This window comes from Harpia harpyja, chromosome 22 (assembly GCF_026419915.1).
Source record: "Harpia harpyja isolate bHarHar1 chromosome 22, bHarHar1 primary haplotype, whole genome shotgun sequence".
NCBI lineage: Eukaryota > Metazoa > Chordata > Aves > Accipitriformes > Accipitridae > Harpia > Harpia harpyja.
Window position 1 is genome coordinate 8,637,327 of NC_068961.1, and position 18,989 is coordinate 8,656,315.

At 43.4% G+C, this 18,989-nt stretch overlaps 2 protein-coding genes across 7 annotated transcripts in view; both read left to right on the forward strand.

Moving 5' to 3' along the window:
- ZBED1 (zinc finger BED-type containing 1) overlaps positions 1-11,775 on the forward strand; it is a 58,953-nt gene extending 47,178 nt beyond the window's left edge. For 3 of the 4 annotated variants that reach the window (XM_052773607.1, XM_052773605.1, XM_052773608.1), the window contains exon 2: positions 6,617-11,775. In XM_052773607.1, the coding sequence (XP_052629567.1) occupies positions 6,668-8,755 (2,088 nt within the window). In that variant the 5' untranslated portion in view covers positions 6,617-6,667 and the 3' untranslated portion in view covers positions 8,756-11,775. Of the gene's footprint in view, positions 1-691; positions 1,457-6,616 lie in introns of those variants that run through there. The other variant, XM_052773609.1, reaches the window with a different exon arrangement.
- Positions 1-18,989, forward strand: part of DHRSX (dehydrogenase/reductase X-linked) — a 169,943-nt gene that overhangs the window by 906 nt on the left and 150,048 nt on the right. The window lies entirely within an intron of this gene.

Here is an 18,989-nt window from a genome sequence, read left to right on the forward strand (position 1 = left end):
CACCGGCCCCGCCGGCCGCTGCCTCCGCCCGCCGGGGCGGCTGGGACCGCCGGGCGGGGAGCCTCCCTGCCCCGGCCGCCCCGGGAGGGGGACGTAGCCGCGCTCCGAAAGCTTGGTCTGCGCTCCCGGCTGTCACTCGCTGACAGCCTTTCGGCTGACGAGTGAGCCGCACTGGCGGTTTGCTCCCAGGGACTCCAGTTTAGGGGTTTGTTGGAGGAGTTACGTCCTCGCACTTTTCCGATTTGGGTCAGCGGCATGTTTAAGGCTGACTGGAGGAAACTTTGAGTTTGCCAGAAAAGAAAGATCCGAATTTCCTCTTTCCTCACATCGCTCTTGAAGACTTTAAAATGCTCCCGAGTTTAAGAACTTACAGCAAACTACGAGTCCGGACGGACGCGTTAGGGTATCGTCACAGCCTAGCGTACAACTGCGTGCAAGTCGGCACCTTTTAACTTTCTCTGCTTAGCAGCAAGTGAGCCTTTGTGGTTCTGTCGATAGTTTTAACCAGAGGAACAGTTAAAAAAAAAAAAAAAAAAGTATTGAGAGGGCATAGTGTTTTGGTAAGTAGATGAGGCAGATAAGGAAATTGTTTCAGAGAATATCTGAAGCACTGGGGAGGAGACGGGGACACGTACACCGTACAGTAGGAGCGTATTTGTGCATTTCATCACACGTGGGTTCCTTGGGTAGCTTTTTGTCTACTTTTTATTCATTCCCGATACTCCTGCAGTGGGCTGGGATTGTCCTTTCTCATTCTCAAAAGACAGAGAGAAAACCCCCAAACAAACGAGCGAGAGAACCCTGGTGACAAAAAGGGCAGATGTGTGTACAGTTTGAAGTCATCTGAGCATTTTTCTAGCGTTAGTTTTTCTTGGCAGAGCAAAGCTGGGTATTGTGCCTAGGGTGTGTAACACTTTCCAAATCTTTTTTCGAACCAAAGAGAAACAGCATGACGAAAATGTGACCTGAGCGTTTTGTTGCCATCCGTTCTTAGCTCCTATTAAAAAAAAAAAAAAAAAAAAAGTGTTGCATTTAGAAACGCAGGAGGAAGGCAGTGAAGATCCAACCTGGGAAATGTCAGCTGCCTGAGTAGGACCGGGGCAGATGTGGCAGATGTGGAAAGTTTTCTTCCAGCCCTGACTCGGGGCGGTTTCTTCCAAGGACAAGTAGTTTCCTCCTCAGATAGCTGTTTGTGCGTAGTTGCCTCTTGGCAGTTACCTGCTGCCTTGCTTCGACTCGCTGTGTCCAGCCACTGCTTAAAAAAGTGAATCAGCTTGTCGACAGGAACTTTTTTACCCAGATTAGCCTCGTTTCCATAATAACTTCAAAATAGTGACTGCAGTGCAACAAAAAGCGAAAGTATTGGTTAGAACATGCTTAATTAAAGCTTGGATCAGTAAAATACACTTGCTGTAAGACAACGCCAAGTAACTTTTCCAGACGGTAATCTAGAAAGGTGTGTATGTTTAAAATTTTCTATATCTTTTCAAGGGGGTGTCCGTAACTCTCACAAGTATTGTCAGGGTGCCTTCCCGGGGAGAGCCTGGAGGGGGGAAGCGGGGCTGGGAAGGGCAGGGCAGGGCGGCAGCCAGCCATGCCTCCGATCCCGTCTCCTTGGCCCCCGCTCCCCCGTCAGAGTTCCCACTCTTCCTGCGGCAGCGGCGCAGCCCTTCTGTGGAAGATTTAAAACAGAGGGATGCCCTGTGGCTCGTCCTTGAGCTCTGTGGGTGAGCGAAGGGGTCTGGTGCCAGTGCAGCCCTTCTGCCTCCAAATTTTCCAAGAAAAGCTTGCTTTCTTGCACTTGCTGGGAAGAAGTGTTCAGGATTTCAATCCAAGTAAACCAAATTAGTTTTGTTTTTCTTTTCTTTTTCATTACCTTAACTTAGTCAGAGTTGCATGCTCTTGGCACATGTGCTTTCGCATGGCTTTTAAAACTGGCCATCTGTTCTGTCACATCCTACTGGGGTTCATCTAGTTTTTATAGATGGGATTCAAGACAGTTTTTTGGGGAAAGAGGGTAGTTTGAGCTCTGAAATCTAGATTCAGTGCAAAAACTTGGTAATTGTTTTGAGTTGCACACTGAAAAGATAGTAATATTTGCTATTGCAGTGAGCGTCCCCCCCTTCCCCCTAATACCGAGTAGGGAAATTGGTCTGAAATTCTGATCCTGAAGCTCAGGGAAGGGAAATACAGTGCTGGGAGATTAAACGGGGTGCAGGCAGTGATTGCTTCGCTAACTAAAATCAGTGTGCAGAAGTAAAGGGGGACTTACATTTAACTTACGTTAAAACATTTTTCCAAGTACTAATTGCATAAGTGGTATAACTGCTTATAGGTAGTGTAAGCTGCGTTAGAGTTCAGTGGTCTAAACAATTAATAGTTTCATTAGAAATTACTGCTTGGGTGGTTTTTTTTTTTGTTTTTTTTTTTTACAGTGCTTAATCTCAATTAATTGGGGGGGAAAAAAAAAAAGCCCTGCATGACTAAAGTTCTTGATATAAACAGCTTTTGAAAAACAAAAATTTAATCAGTGGATTGATAAAAGACAAACTAATATTGTTACACCAGGATATTAACACTGGAAATGTGGTCACTGGAAGTCATCCTACTAATAACAAAAATGGTTCATATAATAATAATAATAATAGTCATCTCTTTTGGTACTTTAAAAGCTTTTCAAGGAGTTTACTTGGCATCTTCCTCCTGCATTTTCTCTTCTACTGTACACGTTTCATTGAAATTTGGTAGGGGAAGGCTAGATGCTGAACATTTTGTAGTTTTGAAGTCTTTGTAGTTAAATTTGGTACCTGTGGCGTGTAGAAAACTGGCTCTGAAGAAGGTGGTAATGTGGCTGAAGTTCAGAAGACCTTAAAGATGACTCCAGTTCTTCTTAAAAGTGATTGAAATTTCAGACATGTTTTTAATTTGCCCCAATTTCTAGTTATTCAGTATTATAATTTGTATCGAGTTTCTTTACAATTAATCGTGAAATATTAATTTGGGAACATGCATCTCTTAATTTTGATTCATGTGTTGAGGGCTTTTACTTTATGAGTAAAGCATAATGATAGACCGAGCACTTCCTGCTCAAAGCTGTACGAGCTCCAGGTTGTAAAACATCCAGAGGTGCGTAGAGAAGCAACCAGGTAGGAAGGATTGACGGCAGGCAAAAATAAAGTTGCATCTAACCATCCCTCTCCTCCACGCACGCACCTGAGAGAGTTGTTCAGGTCGTTTCAGGTTTTATGGTTGCCCCTGCGCCGAACGAGGCAGGGGTTGTGTTGTGCGACAGCGATACCTGCCGTGTAATTGGGGAGGGAGCCATCGCTGTGTGTGCACAAGGGGGCAGAGCTAAGGTTGCAGGGTGGCTGCACGCCCCGCGTTTCCTCACATCCCCATGCCCGGTTTCACAATCTGAGCGACTCTCGTACGGGTTTTGAACCGATTTTCTTCGCCACTGGGGAAACCGAGCCCTGCCTGGTGCAAGGGTAGCACCGCTGCCCTCCGCAACGCACGTCATTGCTGGCGTTCCCGTATTTTGGCCCGAGCCCTGCCCTGGCGGGGGGAGTCCTGGGTTTGGGTTAGGAGAGTGAGAGGGGTCTGAGAGGGGCGAGGAGGGAGAGCGGGGATGAGGTGCTAGGGCCAGAAACCTGGGGCCTTCCTCCTCCTGTGGCAGCCGAGTCCGCCGCGAGGCCAGCAGAGCGCGGATCCTGTCCGCGGGCTCTTCAAAGCCTCGGCCCCGGTGCTGGCTGGTGGTGGTGGGCAGCCGCGTGGAGGAGGCGAGGACAACGGCAGCTTCTCCGAAGGTGCGCTCTGTTTCAGTGTGGGTGGGAATTCAAGGGAGAAAGGAAGAGGCACATCTGTAGCCCGAAGGCTTCTGTGTGTGGAAGGGTTTTCAGCAAACCAAAGCGGCACTAGTTTTTTTAATCGTGGAAAGGTCGGCAAGCTAAAAGAGCATTTCCATCAGCTGCCCTTGTAACAAGCTGCGGCACTTCCCAAAGGCAGTGAGGTGCTTCGTTCCCAGTGGATTTCATTCTGCAAGGTGCTGGTGTCTTCAGTTTGGCTCGGAGTTGAAGCTGCTCTAGTTTTTGCCAAGCCTAGGCTATGAACACTGTTTCACTGAAAGAGGAAAATTTGCCTTTTCTTGCAGAAAAATGAGAGGTGTGGGGTTTGTTTTGTTTTGTTTTTTTTTTTTCATAGTGCCGGTTATGCTGTGTAACACTTGAGGAGAGGCAGGGATGATTAGCAGTTTATATTCGAGCTATTATGACAGCTGAAGTGTGGTTTACAGCATTATAATAAAGGCTGTGTTATGCTGGCATATCCTTAACTGTGGCAATGTTACTCTGTGCCACTATCGCCAAGTGCCAGATCCATCTCAAAACGATGGCAAAGCTGTAATGTACATAAGAATGAAGGGTGGGGTGAGTCTGTAACACTCCATCTACAATAACTTGTATTTTATCAGTCTGTGATGAACTTTTTATGATCCAAGGTGTGTCATACTAATTTTAAATATTAAAGACGCATCAACTCTTTTATTACAGTACCTTCCTCCTTGCTTTCAGGAACTGCCATGTAACTGCAAAGGAAACTGTAAGATTTAATGAAATACCGGGAGCCTCCTATACTTCCTCGAGACACCGTGTCATGGATTGAAGTGGAGGGATCTAGAAGCAATAATACTACCTACTGATACGACGTATCTTGTTAGTGCACACAGTCTGATGCTATGGCAGGGTTACATCATTACACGTTACACCACTTTGTCTTTCAAAATCATCAGTTTTTGTGGGATTGCATACCTTGGTGCTGTTGATATGCACATCTTTGGAATTAGGCAGCACTACCATATTGAATCAATAGTTTATCCTGGCAACTTAAACGGCACTGAATGAATCACAGTAGAGGGCATGCTAGTAGTCAGGACCTTGCCCCCCCAGAAAAAAACAAAACAGGTCTACACCCAGAAGTAAATCTTCAGAACAAATCCAATAAAATGCTTGCCCTGCATCTCTCATTCTGCTTCTAAACCAACAGCTGCGTTTAAAGAAATATGTTTAGTCTTGGTAAACCTGTCTTTGGTTTTTTCATTGAAGACATTCAGAAAGTGCTGCAAAATACCAGCTATAGTTCAGAAGGAAAACATCTTTTCTTGGGAATGTTCATCAACAGCAAAAAGCACACCAGAGAAGCTTGCACACATACTTTTTTTTTTTTTTTTTTTTTTGAATAGTCACTTGCAGCAATATGAAAAAGTCAGATTGTTTCTTCCTCCCCCAACCAGCCAGTTTTACCACCCGGGGATTTCTGGGCTTGGGTGCAGGTGCAGCTCCTGACGAGCAGAGAAGGAGCAATGCTGTTGCTTTCAGGCTGGCTGCAGGGATGCTCCTGATGTTTCTCTCCTGCTCTCTTCCCCTGGATTTTTGTGGAGGAGGTCGCATCCGCGTTTCACTGATGGCTTCCTTCTCCCCGGTCCTGGCCAGGCCCCTGGCGAAGGGCTTGTTGCTGTCACGGTGGCTCGGCTGGCGATGTGGAAGAAACAGAGACGCGTCAGCGTGCAGTCACGCTGTGCTGTGGCTTGGCTTTTTGGTGTCGCAAAATCAGCTCCGGCGGGTGCCGGCTGCTGGCACTGTGCACAGAGATGCTGTAGGCCTCAAGCAGTACTTGCATGTAACTGTTTGCACAAGAAGTGTTTTCCTGTCCAGATACTGAGGTACAGATTGCCAAGTCTTGCCTTATCGCCATGCTCATCTCTAGATTGTCACCCCCTCCTGACTTCTGTAGCCTTTTGAAGAAACTACTGCAAAATTATTTTCCAGCTGATGTGGATAATAACATTTATTAGTGCTTCCCTGTCTGCTTTTCCTGTGATTATAATGCACTGTTATTCCAGGAACCACGATTGTGAAGTAGTAGTTCAGGAGATGGCTTTGATTTCAGAAAGAGAAGGACAGGAAAGGTGTCAGACGCGTATTGTTGATCTGCGTGTAGGTTCAAACTCCTTTTCCTTTTATTTCAGTCAGAAAACATCTTTACATTTCAGAGGAGCAGATTAATGCCATAATTTGCATCACAGATTTTTTAATTTTTTTTTTAAAGCAAATGCTGGAGCAGTTAGATTGAGCTAACAAAACTTCTTTCAAAATAAACAATAAAACCTTTGCTCCTTCAGTATCAGGTTTCAATCTAAATAAATGTTAACAGTGAAGTTCAGTAACTCTTAGGCAAGAGGATGTTGCTGTAGCCCTAACTATAACTTAAGAGGCAGGAAAATGCTATAGCAGATGACCGGTTTGTTTGACAGTAATGTTCAGCTCTGTGGTGGTGGTTATGCTTTCTCTACCCAGAATTATGTAATTCCAGAAACAAGATTTACTCAGGTCTTCTAGCTCAGTTTCATGGCAGAATGTGATATATCAAAACCCTTTTTAATTTTTGACATTCCGATGGGCTTCTTGTAGGTCACACTTCCTGCAAATCTCATCTTTAAATTTGCAAATGTAATTAGTAAGGTAGGTTTCTTGATACGTTCGCAGAAACGCTGATTTCACATAGTTAAGAGTGGTCAAACTTGTGCTTTCTCATTGTATCTTTATCTTACTGCCTTTATCAGGTACTCATTAATGAGTGAAGGATCAAAAGGTGGGACGGTGGCCAAGAAGCAATGGAGAATAAAAGTTTAGAAGGTTCCCCATCAGACCTAAAGTTAGTGGCTCACCCGCGAGCAAAGAGTAAAGTGTGGAAGTACTTTGGGTTTGATACCAATGCAGAAGGATGCATATTACAGTGGAAGAAGATCTACTGCCGTATTTGCATGGCACAGATTGCCTATTCAGGAAACACGTCCAACCTTTCCTACCACCTTGAGAAAAATCACCCTGATGAATTCTGCGAATTTGTGAAAAGTAACACTGAGCAAATGAGGGAAGCCTTTGCCACCGCCTTTTCAAAAATCAAGCCGGAGTCGTCGCAGCAGGTTGTTCAAGATAGCCTCATCATGAAGACCTACCAGAACTACGAAAACAAAAAGCATCAGGAACTGACGTCTGCAGTCATCAGCTTAATTTGCGAGGGCATGTATCCGGCCTCTATCGTGGATGAACCCACCTTCAAGGCCCTCTTGAGAACTGCGGACCCCAGGTATGAACTTCCGAGCCGGAAATACTTCTGTACAAAAGCTATTCCTGAAAAGTACAATGCCATTAGAGAAATAGTGCTGAAAGAGCTCACCGAGGTCCTGTGGTGTGGCATCTCCACGGACATGTGGAGGAGCGAAAACCAGAACAGGTCGTACGTAACCGTCGCAGTTCACTTTCTCAGCAGCAGTCCTGCCAACTGCCTGGCTGTGAACTCGCGGTGTTTAAAAACGTTTGAAGTACCGGAGGATAATACTGCAGAGACTATTACGCGAGTCCTTTATGAAACGTTCATTGAGTGGGGGATCAATACAAAAGTCTTTGGTGCTACAACAGATTACAGTAAAGACATTGTGAAAGCTTGCTCTCTCCTAGATATTCCCGTACAGATGCCTTGTTTGGGGCACACTTTTAACGCAGGAATACAACAAGCTTTTCAGCTCCCCAAACTCTGCAGCCTTCTTGCCAGGTGCCGAAAACTGGTGGAGTATTTTCAGCAGTCTACGGTCGCGATGTACATGCTGAGCGAGAAGCAGAAGCAGCAGAACATTCTCCACTGCATGCTGGTGAGCGACCGTGTTTCCTGGTGGGGAAGCACGCTTGCCATGCTGCAGCGCCTCAAGGAGCAGCAGTTTGTCATTGCGGCTGTTCTTGTGGAGGACAGCAACAACCACCACCTCATGCTGGAAGCCAGCGAGTGGAATACAATCGAAGGGCTGGTGGAGCTGCTGCAGCCTTTCAAGCAGGTTGCGGAGATGATGTCTGCTTCAAAGTACCCGACGATAAGTATGGTGAAGCCTCTTCTCCATATGCTTCTGAATACTACGCTGAACATCAAAGAGAATGATTTGAAAGAAATCAGCATGGCAAAGGAGGTGATTGCTAAAGAGTTGTCAACCACCTACCAGCACACGCCTGAGATAGACATGTTTCTCAACGTTGCAACTTTCTTGGATCCGCGCTACAAAAAACTGCCTTTTCTTTCAGCCTTTGAGCGGCAGCAGGTTGAAAACAGAGTGGTGGAAGAAGCAAAAAGCCTGCTGGAGAAAGTGAAAGAAAATACCTTTAGGACTGAAGAGAAATTCTTCACTGTTTCGGAAGAGCCCCCTGTGAAAAAAATCATCATCTCCTCTACTCCTCCTCCTACCAGTGTCATCAACAACATGCTCGCAGAGATCTTTTGCCAGACGGGAGGCGTGGAAGACCAGGAGGAATGGCACGCTCAGATCGTTGAGGAGTTGAGCAACTTCAAGTCACAAAAGGTCCTCGGTTTGAACGAAGACCCGCTGAAGTGGTGGTCTGACAGACTAGCGCTGTTTCCAGTTTTACCAAAGGTTCTTCAAAAATACTGGTGTATTCTGGCCACAAGGGTCTTCCCTGAACGCCTTTTTGGTTCTTCTGCTAACGTTGTAAGTGCAAAGAGAAACCGGTTAGCCCCGGCTCACGTGGATGAGCAGATCTTTTTGTACGAAAACAGTCGGAACGGGTCCGAGGCAGAACCGGAGGATGAAGATGAAGGAGAGTGGGGTTTGGAACAGGAACAGATTTTTAATTTAAATGACTCGGTAAATGTAAACAACAATTTCTTTAATATCCGAGACAGTGGGTTTGTTTAACAGGACTGCTGCGGTACATTTAATAACAAAGAAAAAAGGTATTTGTCTTAATTTACCAAAAATACTTCTGTTTTATGCTACGAATGCTGTAAATATTGAACAGTTGTAACAAACTTGATTTAGCTTCCATTGTCTATGTTTCTCCCACTGTCTTAAAACATGAATGACTTGTGATTAAACAGCACTGAAATGAATGAGGAAATAAATTCTGCAAAGACCGTGATTTCTGACTGTGGCCCAGATTGCAGAAAGCGCTTATCCATGTGCCTCCTTTCCACTTGCTTCAGTGGGAGACAAACACATGCTTATGTGCTTTCTATCATAAAAATATTTTCCTGAATTAGGAACCTAAGCAAGGGAGTTTTTAAGGTTTATGCCTCTGTTTGTAAATCCTGTGTGACTCAGGATGTTAGCTTTAAATTTTGGATTTTAAAACATTTTTAAAATCCATAAATCTGAGCAGTGAATATTTTTAGAGTATATCGATGCTATGGAATGAAAAAAGATCTTGAGCCTGATTTTCTTTTTCACTACCTCATGTCTTAGGCCTGGTCTATGCTAGAAAAGTTCAGCTGGTATAATTCTGTCAATTAGGGGACTGATGTATTATTATTTTAACTGATACTGTGCTGGCATAGGCCATAGTGTGGATGCACTTATACTGGGATAAGTTATTTTCCTTTCCAGTGCGGTGTAAATGGTATAAACACTTCTAAACTGGTATTGCTGTGTCCACATTAGTCTGGTTTTACCATTTAACTGCAGCAGCTAAATGGCAAAACTTTTTTTTTTTTTTTTTTGTGTCTAGGCAAGCCCTGATTGTAGTCTCTTGTGCTTTTACAAAGGGTAACGAAGTGTGTGGGGTCGAGGCGGCGTTGTGTTACCTTCGCTTTGTGCCAACTTTATGGCTGATGCCCCGTGGCGCGAAGCAAGCAAGGCATGAGGCCCCTCGGCGGCAGAGGGAGGGAGGGAGGGAAGGAGGGAGGGACGGAGAGGGCGGGGAGACATGTACGGGCCGCGGGTCTAACACTCTGTCTATGTTATAAAATCCTTAACCTCTTAATTTAAATGGGGACTTCGCCCAGGGTAGCTAGAAAATTTTGTTGGCAAGAAAAGCAAAATAAAAAGCTTTAATATTATGTAAATATATTTAAAAGAAGGGGACCCCTCCATTTCCCCACATGTATTTAGTGAGTCTTTAAGATTGTTTCTTATTACGTTAGCACTTAATAACTCTTTTTTTTTTTTCTCCTGTCTCTTTTTTGATTCAGTTTGTAGAGTGGACTTTAGTCCCGTCCAGTCTAATGTTTGAGTACTGTTTCTGATTAGTTGTTGTGTATTGTAATTGCTCCCTTTGTGTCTCTATGCCTAAGCGTTTTAAGCCCTTTGGAGAACTTGGCAAACAAGAAAAAAAGAAAGAAAAAACCAACCCCAAACCCTGAAATACTGCAGGTCATAAACAAGATTAGAGTTCATGCTTGGCACAGAGTGGGATGGCAGCCAGCATTTTTCCTTGAGGTGCACAGGAGGATTCTTGGCATTGTCCAGTTACAGTCAAGGTTTGCTTGGGGTTTTATTTTTGTTACTGGTGTCTTGCCCCCCACCTTGGCTTTAGTCTACGACTGTGTCAAGCACAATCTTTCTGGAGAGGGGTCTGTTGAAGACTGGCCGTTACTGTTCTGGAGGAAGAAAGTTGGGTTTTTTCATCACGGTGGTACCACAGATGTTTGGTCATAGAAAGGGCCCAGCCAGGAGGAACATACAAAAATGGGAATTGCGATGGAACTGAATCTATTGCCAAATTGCTTGTTTATGTTTTAGTTTAATAGTTTTTGGAAGTTTGAGGCCTCTGAGTTCTTTGTAGGTGGCGGGAAGGGGTGGGTGGGGAGGAAGGACAGAGGTTAGAGTAAAGGAGCAGTGAAGTAAATAGTAGTCAGCTACCTGGCACATTTAAGCCCGGGAAAAATGCATTTAACAGGTGATATGGCCTGTGTTTGGCTGTCAGTAAGCCTGGGTTTTCACTCTCCAGCCCCCTGAACATTAATTTGCACTTGTACAAAGTACACGCACAGTGCATCCTATTGAATGTTGCTACTCTCCACGTCCGCTGAAGAGTGTATGTGACGGCCCAAGGTGCAAAACACAGGCTTGGCCTAAACTCCCGCAGGTATGTAGGCTATCTGTGAGGGTAGCAAAATCAAATTATGGAAGGGAGTGAGATACAGCAGGTCCCTTTTTGATGTTACCTGAGCTCCTGTGACACCCCTGCAGTCTTCCAGGAAGACCTCTTGGTTTCGTTGAGCACCAGCTGGTGTCGGTTGTGTCCGCTTCCACCGCCTACGCCTGCTACCACCGCCGCTAGCCCTCGAGGAGCTGCGCAAATGCTAGTGCGAGGCGTGCAGATCCTCTCTTACACGAGCATAATTCACAGCCGTGCCCTCGCAACCAAGGCAGAGCCCAGAGCACCGCTGCCCAGGTCCGCATTCAGCTTACCCCTCTTGGCAGCATCCATCTCCTGTTTCCATCTTCATCCTTCGGGGGCTAAACGTATGCAGTGATGCTTACAAGCAGTTCTACTGAGATTGGTGCAATGCACTACTCTCTTCCTTCCAGCTTCTTTTTATTTTTTGGTATCCAAAATAAAACTGTAGTCGGTTCAATTGATGTGTCTCAGCGTTCTTCTAAAAAAATGAGTAGAAAAAGAAAAAAAAAACACAAATAACAAAGCCATTGTTAGTCCTACCCATTGTCTGTGAGATTTTTATTTAATGTTCTAAGCCTGGAATATTGTTAAATAAACCAGAAAAATAAGTTAGTTACTAGATTATTTGTCTGATGTGTGTTCATATCTGCAGCACTTTATGACTTTGAGCTCTTCCGCAACAAGGGGAGGTTATATTCTAAGGTTTTGAAGCTATGCATTTACTTTCCTTTTGATCCTGTAAGTTATTAAAAAAAAAATGCTGTACAAATCTTTTGGATTAAAAAAAAATATGAAGATGAAAAATGTCAGAAGTTTAGATGGTTTCTCTCGCTTAAATGTGTGGTGTTTTTCATTTGACAACATAATTTTCTGTTGTTTAGTTGGGTGGAGAACCAAAGTTGCCGAGCTGTTTTAAATATTGCTACAACGCGAGTTAAACCCTGGTGTTATTGCCAAGGGTGGGCCCTGAACACATTTCCAAATTACGTTATTAAGTCAGATTTATGTTTGTGTTTCTTGACAGCTAATTTGAATCCACAGCCTAATGTTTCCTTTTCTCTTCGGTACAGCTGAGACATCTTTTTGGAGGGGCAATAGAGGAACTTCAGCTTTTGAGTGCTTTCATGCTGGAAAAGTGAATTTTTAAACAGGCTCTCAAAGTACCTACTTTATGTCAAAAGAAGAATCGCCTTTTGCCACCAGCTAAGTATTTCCAATTCAGGATTACAACTCAGTGGGCTAGGCAAGGTTTCTTAGGGTTAACAACGTAACTAAAGGGAGTTCTGTATGACTGAGCAACCTTTGCACGCATTTTGCCTCTTTCTGCCATCAGGGATTACTGTGAAGACAAAAGGAAAACCCCGAACCAAACTGGAATTGAAAAGGTGAATTTTTCCAGCAAACCATGTCTGAGATGCCTGGGTTTAAATGAAGGGAATAAAGTTCTGGATTATTTGTAGAAAGGGCGTATTATTTTAAGTTTCTATCTCAGCAATGTATTAGATTAATTTGGAGGGCTTTAATTAATGTCATGGTGGTCCAATTAGCTTTACAGGAGCATTTGTATGCAGGCAGGAATATTAAAAACAAAAGAAACACTAATTGGTTATTTGCAGTATTTTGTAGGACTTAAAAGTGACGTGTAGCTCATGATTTTGTCCTTTTCGTGTGATAGCTTAAAGAGAAGGGGCTGCCTGAGGACGTCGTTTCTGAAGGAGGGGAAGCGTTCGGATTTGAACACAGAAGTAGTGTATTTTACATATTCCCTGACAACTGGGTAAAGGAAACTATGCTGGAAAAATTGCATTTTAGTCTCTGCACACCATACTCCTTTTGGTGGTCTCTGTTTTTGAGTGTCCTTCTCAGAGGATGATGTCTTTCTGAAGGCCTGGTGATCCTGGTTCTGGTGGTGCAGTGCTATCTAGTCTAGGCTGTCTTTTTGGCTATGCTGAGAAGACTCTTGCTTTGGCTTGTGGTCTGTTATATTTTGTGGCTTTTTTTTGTTTGTTTTTGTTTTTTTTTTTTCCAGGCCAAGACTGTATGGTCTGTCTCGCCATAATCCCTCCAAATTACTGGTCTCCTGCTAAATTCAAGATGTCTTTTATTTTTAGGGGATGTAGGGAAATTACAGAAATTGGTTTTGCTTTTTTAATAACATTATTTGGTGCTGTAGAGAGAACTTGAAAGATACAGTGTAATTTTACTTCTGCCTTAAATACACATCAGTAAAGCACCTCTAATGACTTGATAGTATTTAAACTGGAATTTCAGAACATCCCTACAGTTGCTGTATAATGCTGTCATTTTTACATACAAAAGCATTTCCTTTAGGTTCAACAATAAAAATCAATTAAATAGATTTTTACTGCTTCTACAGTCATTTTCAGTGCCCCTGCAGTTGGGTTAAAATGCCACAAGAGAATTGAGTTTTCTATAAAAAAACCCCAACAACCCAAACCCACCGTCTTTCAGCTTACCTTGTGTTTTAAAAACTTTTCTAGTGATAAAATTTGATTTATACCTTTTTAAAAATGCGAAGGCTGTTGCAGAAATTGTTTTCAAATGAGAGTCCCTCAGACTCTGAAATGCTAGTGTTATGATTTTTGAACATTTATATTGACATTTCCGCACAGGGTGGTATTGATTTCCCTTTGCTGCCAGAAGAAAAGGTTAGTGTTCACAAAAGTGATGCTGCCATCTCCAGTGCCTTGAAGTGGTGATCAGATGTGTCTTTTTCCAGAGATGCTGGAAAGACTGTGTTACCTGCTGCACACGTGTGCTGGTTTCCGTGCATTACAATTAGTACTTACTTCCAGTGACTTTGCAAAATCCTGCTCCTCTGTTCTGTCTCCTCTCCCTGGCCCTGCCTGGGCAGAGCGCCGGGTGGGAGCAGCAGGGAGGAGAAGCCCTGCTCCCTGGCGTTGTTTTTTTTTCTCTTGCAGAGAGACTGTTCTCTGAGAGCAGGTAAACTCAGTTTAAAATGAGTTTAAACTAGGTCCTCGTTTCAGTCTGCTGGGACTACAGTGCCTGTGCCATGCTGTGAAAAGGCAGAGCCAGCGATTCCTCCTCCCAGAGCTATGTACAATTGAACACGTTGCTCAGTTGGACCAAAATTGCCTACGTAAGGGGGAAGATCCTGGGGAATCGGGCTCAACACAGCTAGGAAAGTATGCTTAGAGTCAAAGACATAAGAAACAATAGTAGTCCTTGTTGCATGTTTGGGTAGAAACAGGATCTGTGCTGCTCCGGTTGTTTGGGTTTTTAAGGTAAATACCTTAATATGATACTTGCTTGTGCTCTAGGCTGAAGCTGTGCCTGGGAAATTTTGTGATTATTCAAATAGTGACGTGTTTAATGCTGACATAGAAAAGAGTGTTCTGTGGCATTCAAATAAAGATTTTATATAGACGGTAAAGCTATGGTTCCTATTTGACAGACATTTTGGGGATAACATTTACAGTGGTTTTACTGGTATAAATACCACAGCCAGAGGTACACACACATTCAGCTGCAGAAACGGTAGCGTAGTCCTGTTTTAAGTATAGCAGAGACAGGAGGGGATGCTTTCATTTGACATAAATTAAGTAAGAAATGTCTTTCTTTTAACACTCTTAGGTAGAAGACTAATTAAAATGCATCCATAAATGTTTGTGATAGTATAATAGTTTATCTAGATATGTCTGTAGAGAGTTATCCCTTTGGTTTACTTAGTACACTGAAACTATGACTGTATTTGTCCGTAACTGCATGTGCTTGATGTCATGTTCAGCAGTAATTCCCCAAACAACGCAGAATAAGGTTATTTTTAAAAAGGCAATTTCTTTGATTACATAAAATTTTCTGAACATTTCATTGTCCCCAAATACTTGCAATCAGGAATGAGAAATTAATCTTTTATTTCTCCAGTGGATGCTGCTTTGCTTTTAAATTTGAGATATTTCGTGTCTCTCTGTATCACTCTGTCTTTATAGACACCCTGATTGAAAGGGTTTCATTCTCCCTTTTTTTTAATGTGCTTTTTTTCTCATGAGTCATCAGTGAGGTTTACAGTGATAGGAATTTAGAGTCATAACAAGGAAGATGTCAAGTCAGCATCAGGAAGGCTCATGCCAGAAACATCCCGTCCCGTGTCATGAACGCTGTGCTCCAAGGGAAACCTTCATCTTCTCAAACGTTTTCTGATGTGTGTGCGTGTGTGAGGAAAATAAAGTGTTTTTGCAAACAACGCACAGTTGTTTTATGGGTGGTAGTCCAGTTTGCTAGGAGTTTGTGCTCTGGGATGCACTCAGTGGTTTGGCACCAGATTTAGGTTTCTTGAGCACACAGCAGAACTTACATGAACAGAAGGAATTTAATAACAATTAAATCTGCAAAACTCAATTGCTTCATTGATGAGAACAAATAGGAGGTGTGTTCATCTAGGAAAAATACTGAAATTGTAACAGGAGTCTGCAATTCCTGTCTAAAACTCTGCCAGCATTTAAAAATACTAAATGACTAACCTTCCTGTAATCTGACATTTCAGAACTGTGTAAAACAAGTGTTTCACACACTTCTTGGCTTTTCCATGCTGCCAGTGGTGAGCTCTGTTAGCTTCAAAACCCTGCACTCCCAAATGGCCAGGGAGGAGTTTTCAGTGATAAGATAGCGGAGAAGAAGGGAAGAACAAGCTCTTACTGTAACCTGTCCTCTAGCGTGTGGGAGCCTGGGCTGAAGTGGCTGTTTCTGAATGGTGTTTTGACACAGCCTCTGATCTACCACAGATACACGTTCACATGCAGTCCAAGAACTTGCCACTGATCATAAATCTGGCAGGTCCCAAGGGAGCGAGTGCGGTGGTGAGAAAGAGCTGGTCTTGTGGATGAGTGGAGCCTTCTGTGTGTGGTAGGTATCTTTTCTTGTCCCTAATTTAAAGCCCTGTTTTATATCCCATGCAGGTCGTATGTACATTAGTGCTGGTCTTTGCTGGGTTATTTGCTGTGCGGCTCTTCTGTTCAAAATGTAAGAACAGGAGAATGTCACCTGCATGCTTTCAAGACGTGGTGAAAGGAGGCAGAAGCTTACCTGTGCTGTATGTGGTTTGCTGACTGGTTTGCATGAGCAGTAGGTGGAGGGTGGTATTTAGTTTACCCCATAGTGTTGTGAATGTGGGACTGGCACTGCTGCTTGGAGATTTCTGCCTGCCTGGTCAGAGAAATGAGGTGAGAAAAGAGCAACCTTGAGCATGTTGTATCTGATGCAATCCCCAGGTGAACTTAAAGTGCTCACATGAACTAGTTCTTTTGTAGTCTTGCACACAGGCTAACCACCTTGTGCGTGTCCTTCCCACTCCACCCCACCTCCCCTTCATTACTTCAGCTGATGTTCACAAAGATTTCACAGTTCTTCTTGGAGAGATAAATTCACAGATAACATAAGAAACTATTTGTCAGTTGTTAAGAGCATTGCATATGCTTTTTGTGCCTTTTTTGGCAACGCATATTAGAGCTGATGGAAGATAAAATTCTTTTTTTTTTACCCAGAGACAGGGTCCATGCACGTCTAAAGTAGGTTGTCCTACACAGAGACTGGTGAACTCTTCCTGCAGTGAGGGGTTCAGCTCAGTCTGCAGCGTTGGTCTGTTGGCTGCGCTTCTGCCTTTCTCTAGGCTGTTCAGGAAAGTTGCTGTGCTCTGCAGAGGGAAAACAGATTCCTCTGGAGTGTTTTCCCAGTGTTTTTGTGTTGCTGGGGCTGCTTTCTGGTCTGCACATGCCTGAAGGAAGGGGAGGCACCAGGGCTTTTTACCTGGTCCTGCTCCTTCCCTGGGCTGGTTGACCACCCTGAGAAGAGGATCGTGCAGAAGGTAATGCTGGGTGGTAAGTTTGCAAACACCAAGACTACAAAGTGATTCATTTATTTTGTATTTATTTTTAGGCTAAGATTAAAACAATACAAAATGTGGCCTAGAAAGGAGCCTTCAGACCCTCTGCACTAACTCCTTGAGTTAGGTGTCCAAATACAGATTGAGGGGTTTAATCTCTAAAAGTGATCCATTTTGCATGCTCTGCCTTCAGACCCACTAGAAATGCCAGCATCACAAGTGTGTATCTTTAAATATCTTTTAAATAATGGTATTTTGAGGTGGGCTATATATGCGCTGCTTTTTTAAATACAAACCACAAGTTTTCATTTTCCATGTATCCATTTTGTCTTCCGTTGTGCTTCAAAGGTTAGTATCCGTAGGATCATTCTGTCTAAAGTCAGCTATTCAAACTCTTTAGGTCCCAAATGTAGGTGGGCTACAGAAATAAGAGAAATATGTTCCCCCGCAACTCATAAGCTGGATGTCTTAATTAGAGGCAATTGCAACTGTGTTTTACCAAAATATGGGAGAACGTGAAATGTAAGTAATTACATTTTTTTAGGTAAAATTCTGACAGTAAAATGCTTAAGTGTAAGCACCTCATTATCTGCCCTGTTACCTGCATCATAGCAATATGGAACCAGACCCATGGTATTTCAGTGAGCGTACAAGCAGAAGAGCAACCTTCTTCTATTTAGTCATTATTCTGCTTGCGAGGATGTTTCAGTTTAGATGATTTAGTCTTAACAAGCATAAAATCAACAGTTTCAGCAGATGCAAATGAACATTTCAGTTGCTTGGTCCTTCCTTCCTTGATAAACAGGAACTTTTGCTCCTTGTTAATGGAGAACAAGGGAAAGAAGGCAAATGTGTGTCCAATATTATAGGTGGAAGGTTGGGCGTTTGCTTCGTGCTCGTGCAGCTGAAGCACTGATGGATTTCAGAGCCGGGCGATGGATGGTGTTTGTGCCAATAGGGCATTTGGGTCTAAAGATGGGCAGATGGTATCTTGCAAAGGATACGTGGCCTTTGCTTTCAGGTCAGCACTATGCCAATAGATGTGATACTTCACCCCAAGCATTGGGTGGTTGTGCAATTAGGAACTTCTGCAGTCACTGAGTGTCTCTGCTTTTTGGGTGCTGTTTGGAGCAGGGTCTGCTCGTTTAGGTGATAGAGCAAACTCTGTTAGCATTAGAGATGCTTCAACTCAAGAAAATGAGCTATAAAATGTAATTGTTCCTTTACATCATAAAAAGAGTTGTTTAACCAAATTCCACTCACGCTTCAGTTGAAAGCACCTGAGGTTGTAGAAATGCAAGTGAGGAATGTAGAGCTTTACTGCCGGGGCAGCTGGGTGGGTGGAGGTCTTGAGTCACACAGGACCTCGTGCGTACTCCACCATGAGGCTGCGTGCGTGGGACAAGTTTCACAACAAGAAATCTTATTTGGCTTAGATGTCAGCACTGAAGCAGCCTTGTAAAGTTTTGCAAGGCCGGAAGGCAGGAGGAAGTAGCCACGGACCCTGTGATGTTATTTTTAGAGATATTTTTGTAGTAGAGTTGTAATATCTCAGTTTGCTTAGACCATGCAGATACCGTCCCACTCAAATACTGTACCTGGGGCTCCCTTGCTCAGTGCTGGAGTAGTGTTGAAGTTACATGGGCAATGATGTGTAATTCTTGATTCAGCTCAGTTATGGTAAAGCTTTTAGTGCATTGAACAAATAGGGTCTTATGAAATATTTTTATATATGTGTCACTAAGGTTGTGCCTTGCCTTCCAGACAGGGCAAGAGTCAAGATTTGGGCAGTTATGGAGTAGAAATGTCATAATTATATACACACACACACAGCCCTGTCTTGGTGTTTTCAGAAACTGTCGCCTGCCAGTTTCAAGCTTCCCATCCTTGCAGTTTCTAAATTACAGTTGTCTTTACAGACAGTGATTTTGGGTTTGTGGCTTTATCATAGTGTATGATAGTGCAGATGTGGTGGAATATAGCAAGGTTTAAATGGGGTTATCGCCAGCAATGAAAGAAAGTATTCAACAGCTACTATTCCTAAAGCAAGTAACCAAAAAACCAGTGGTATTTTCCTTCATGTCCAAATTGCTTTTAAGAAAAAAGAAAGTGCCATAGTTTTGTAATAAAATTACGACGTTTGCTTTCCTTTCACCATATTTGTGCTCTGC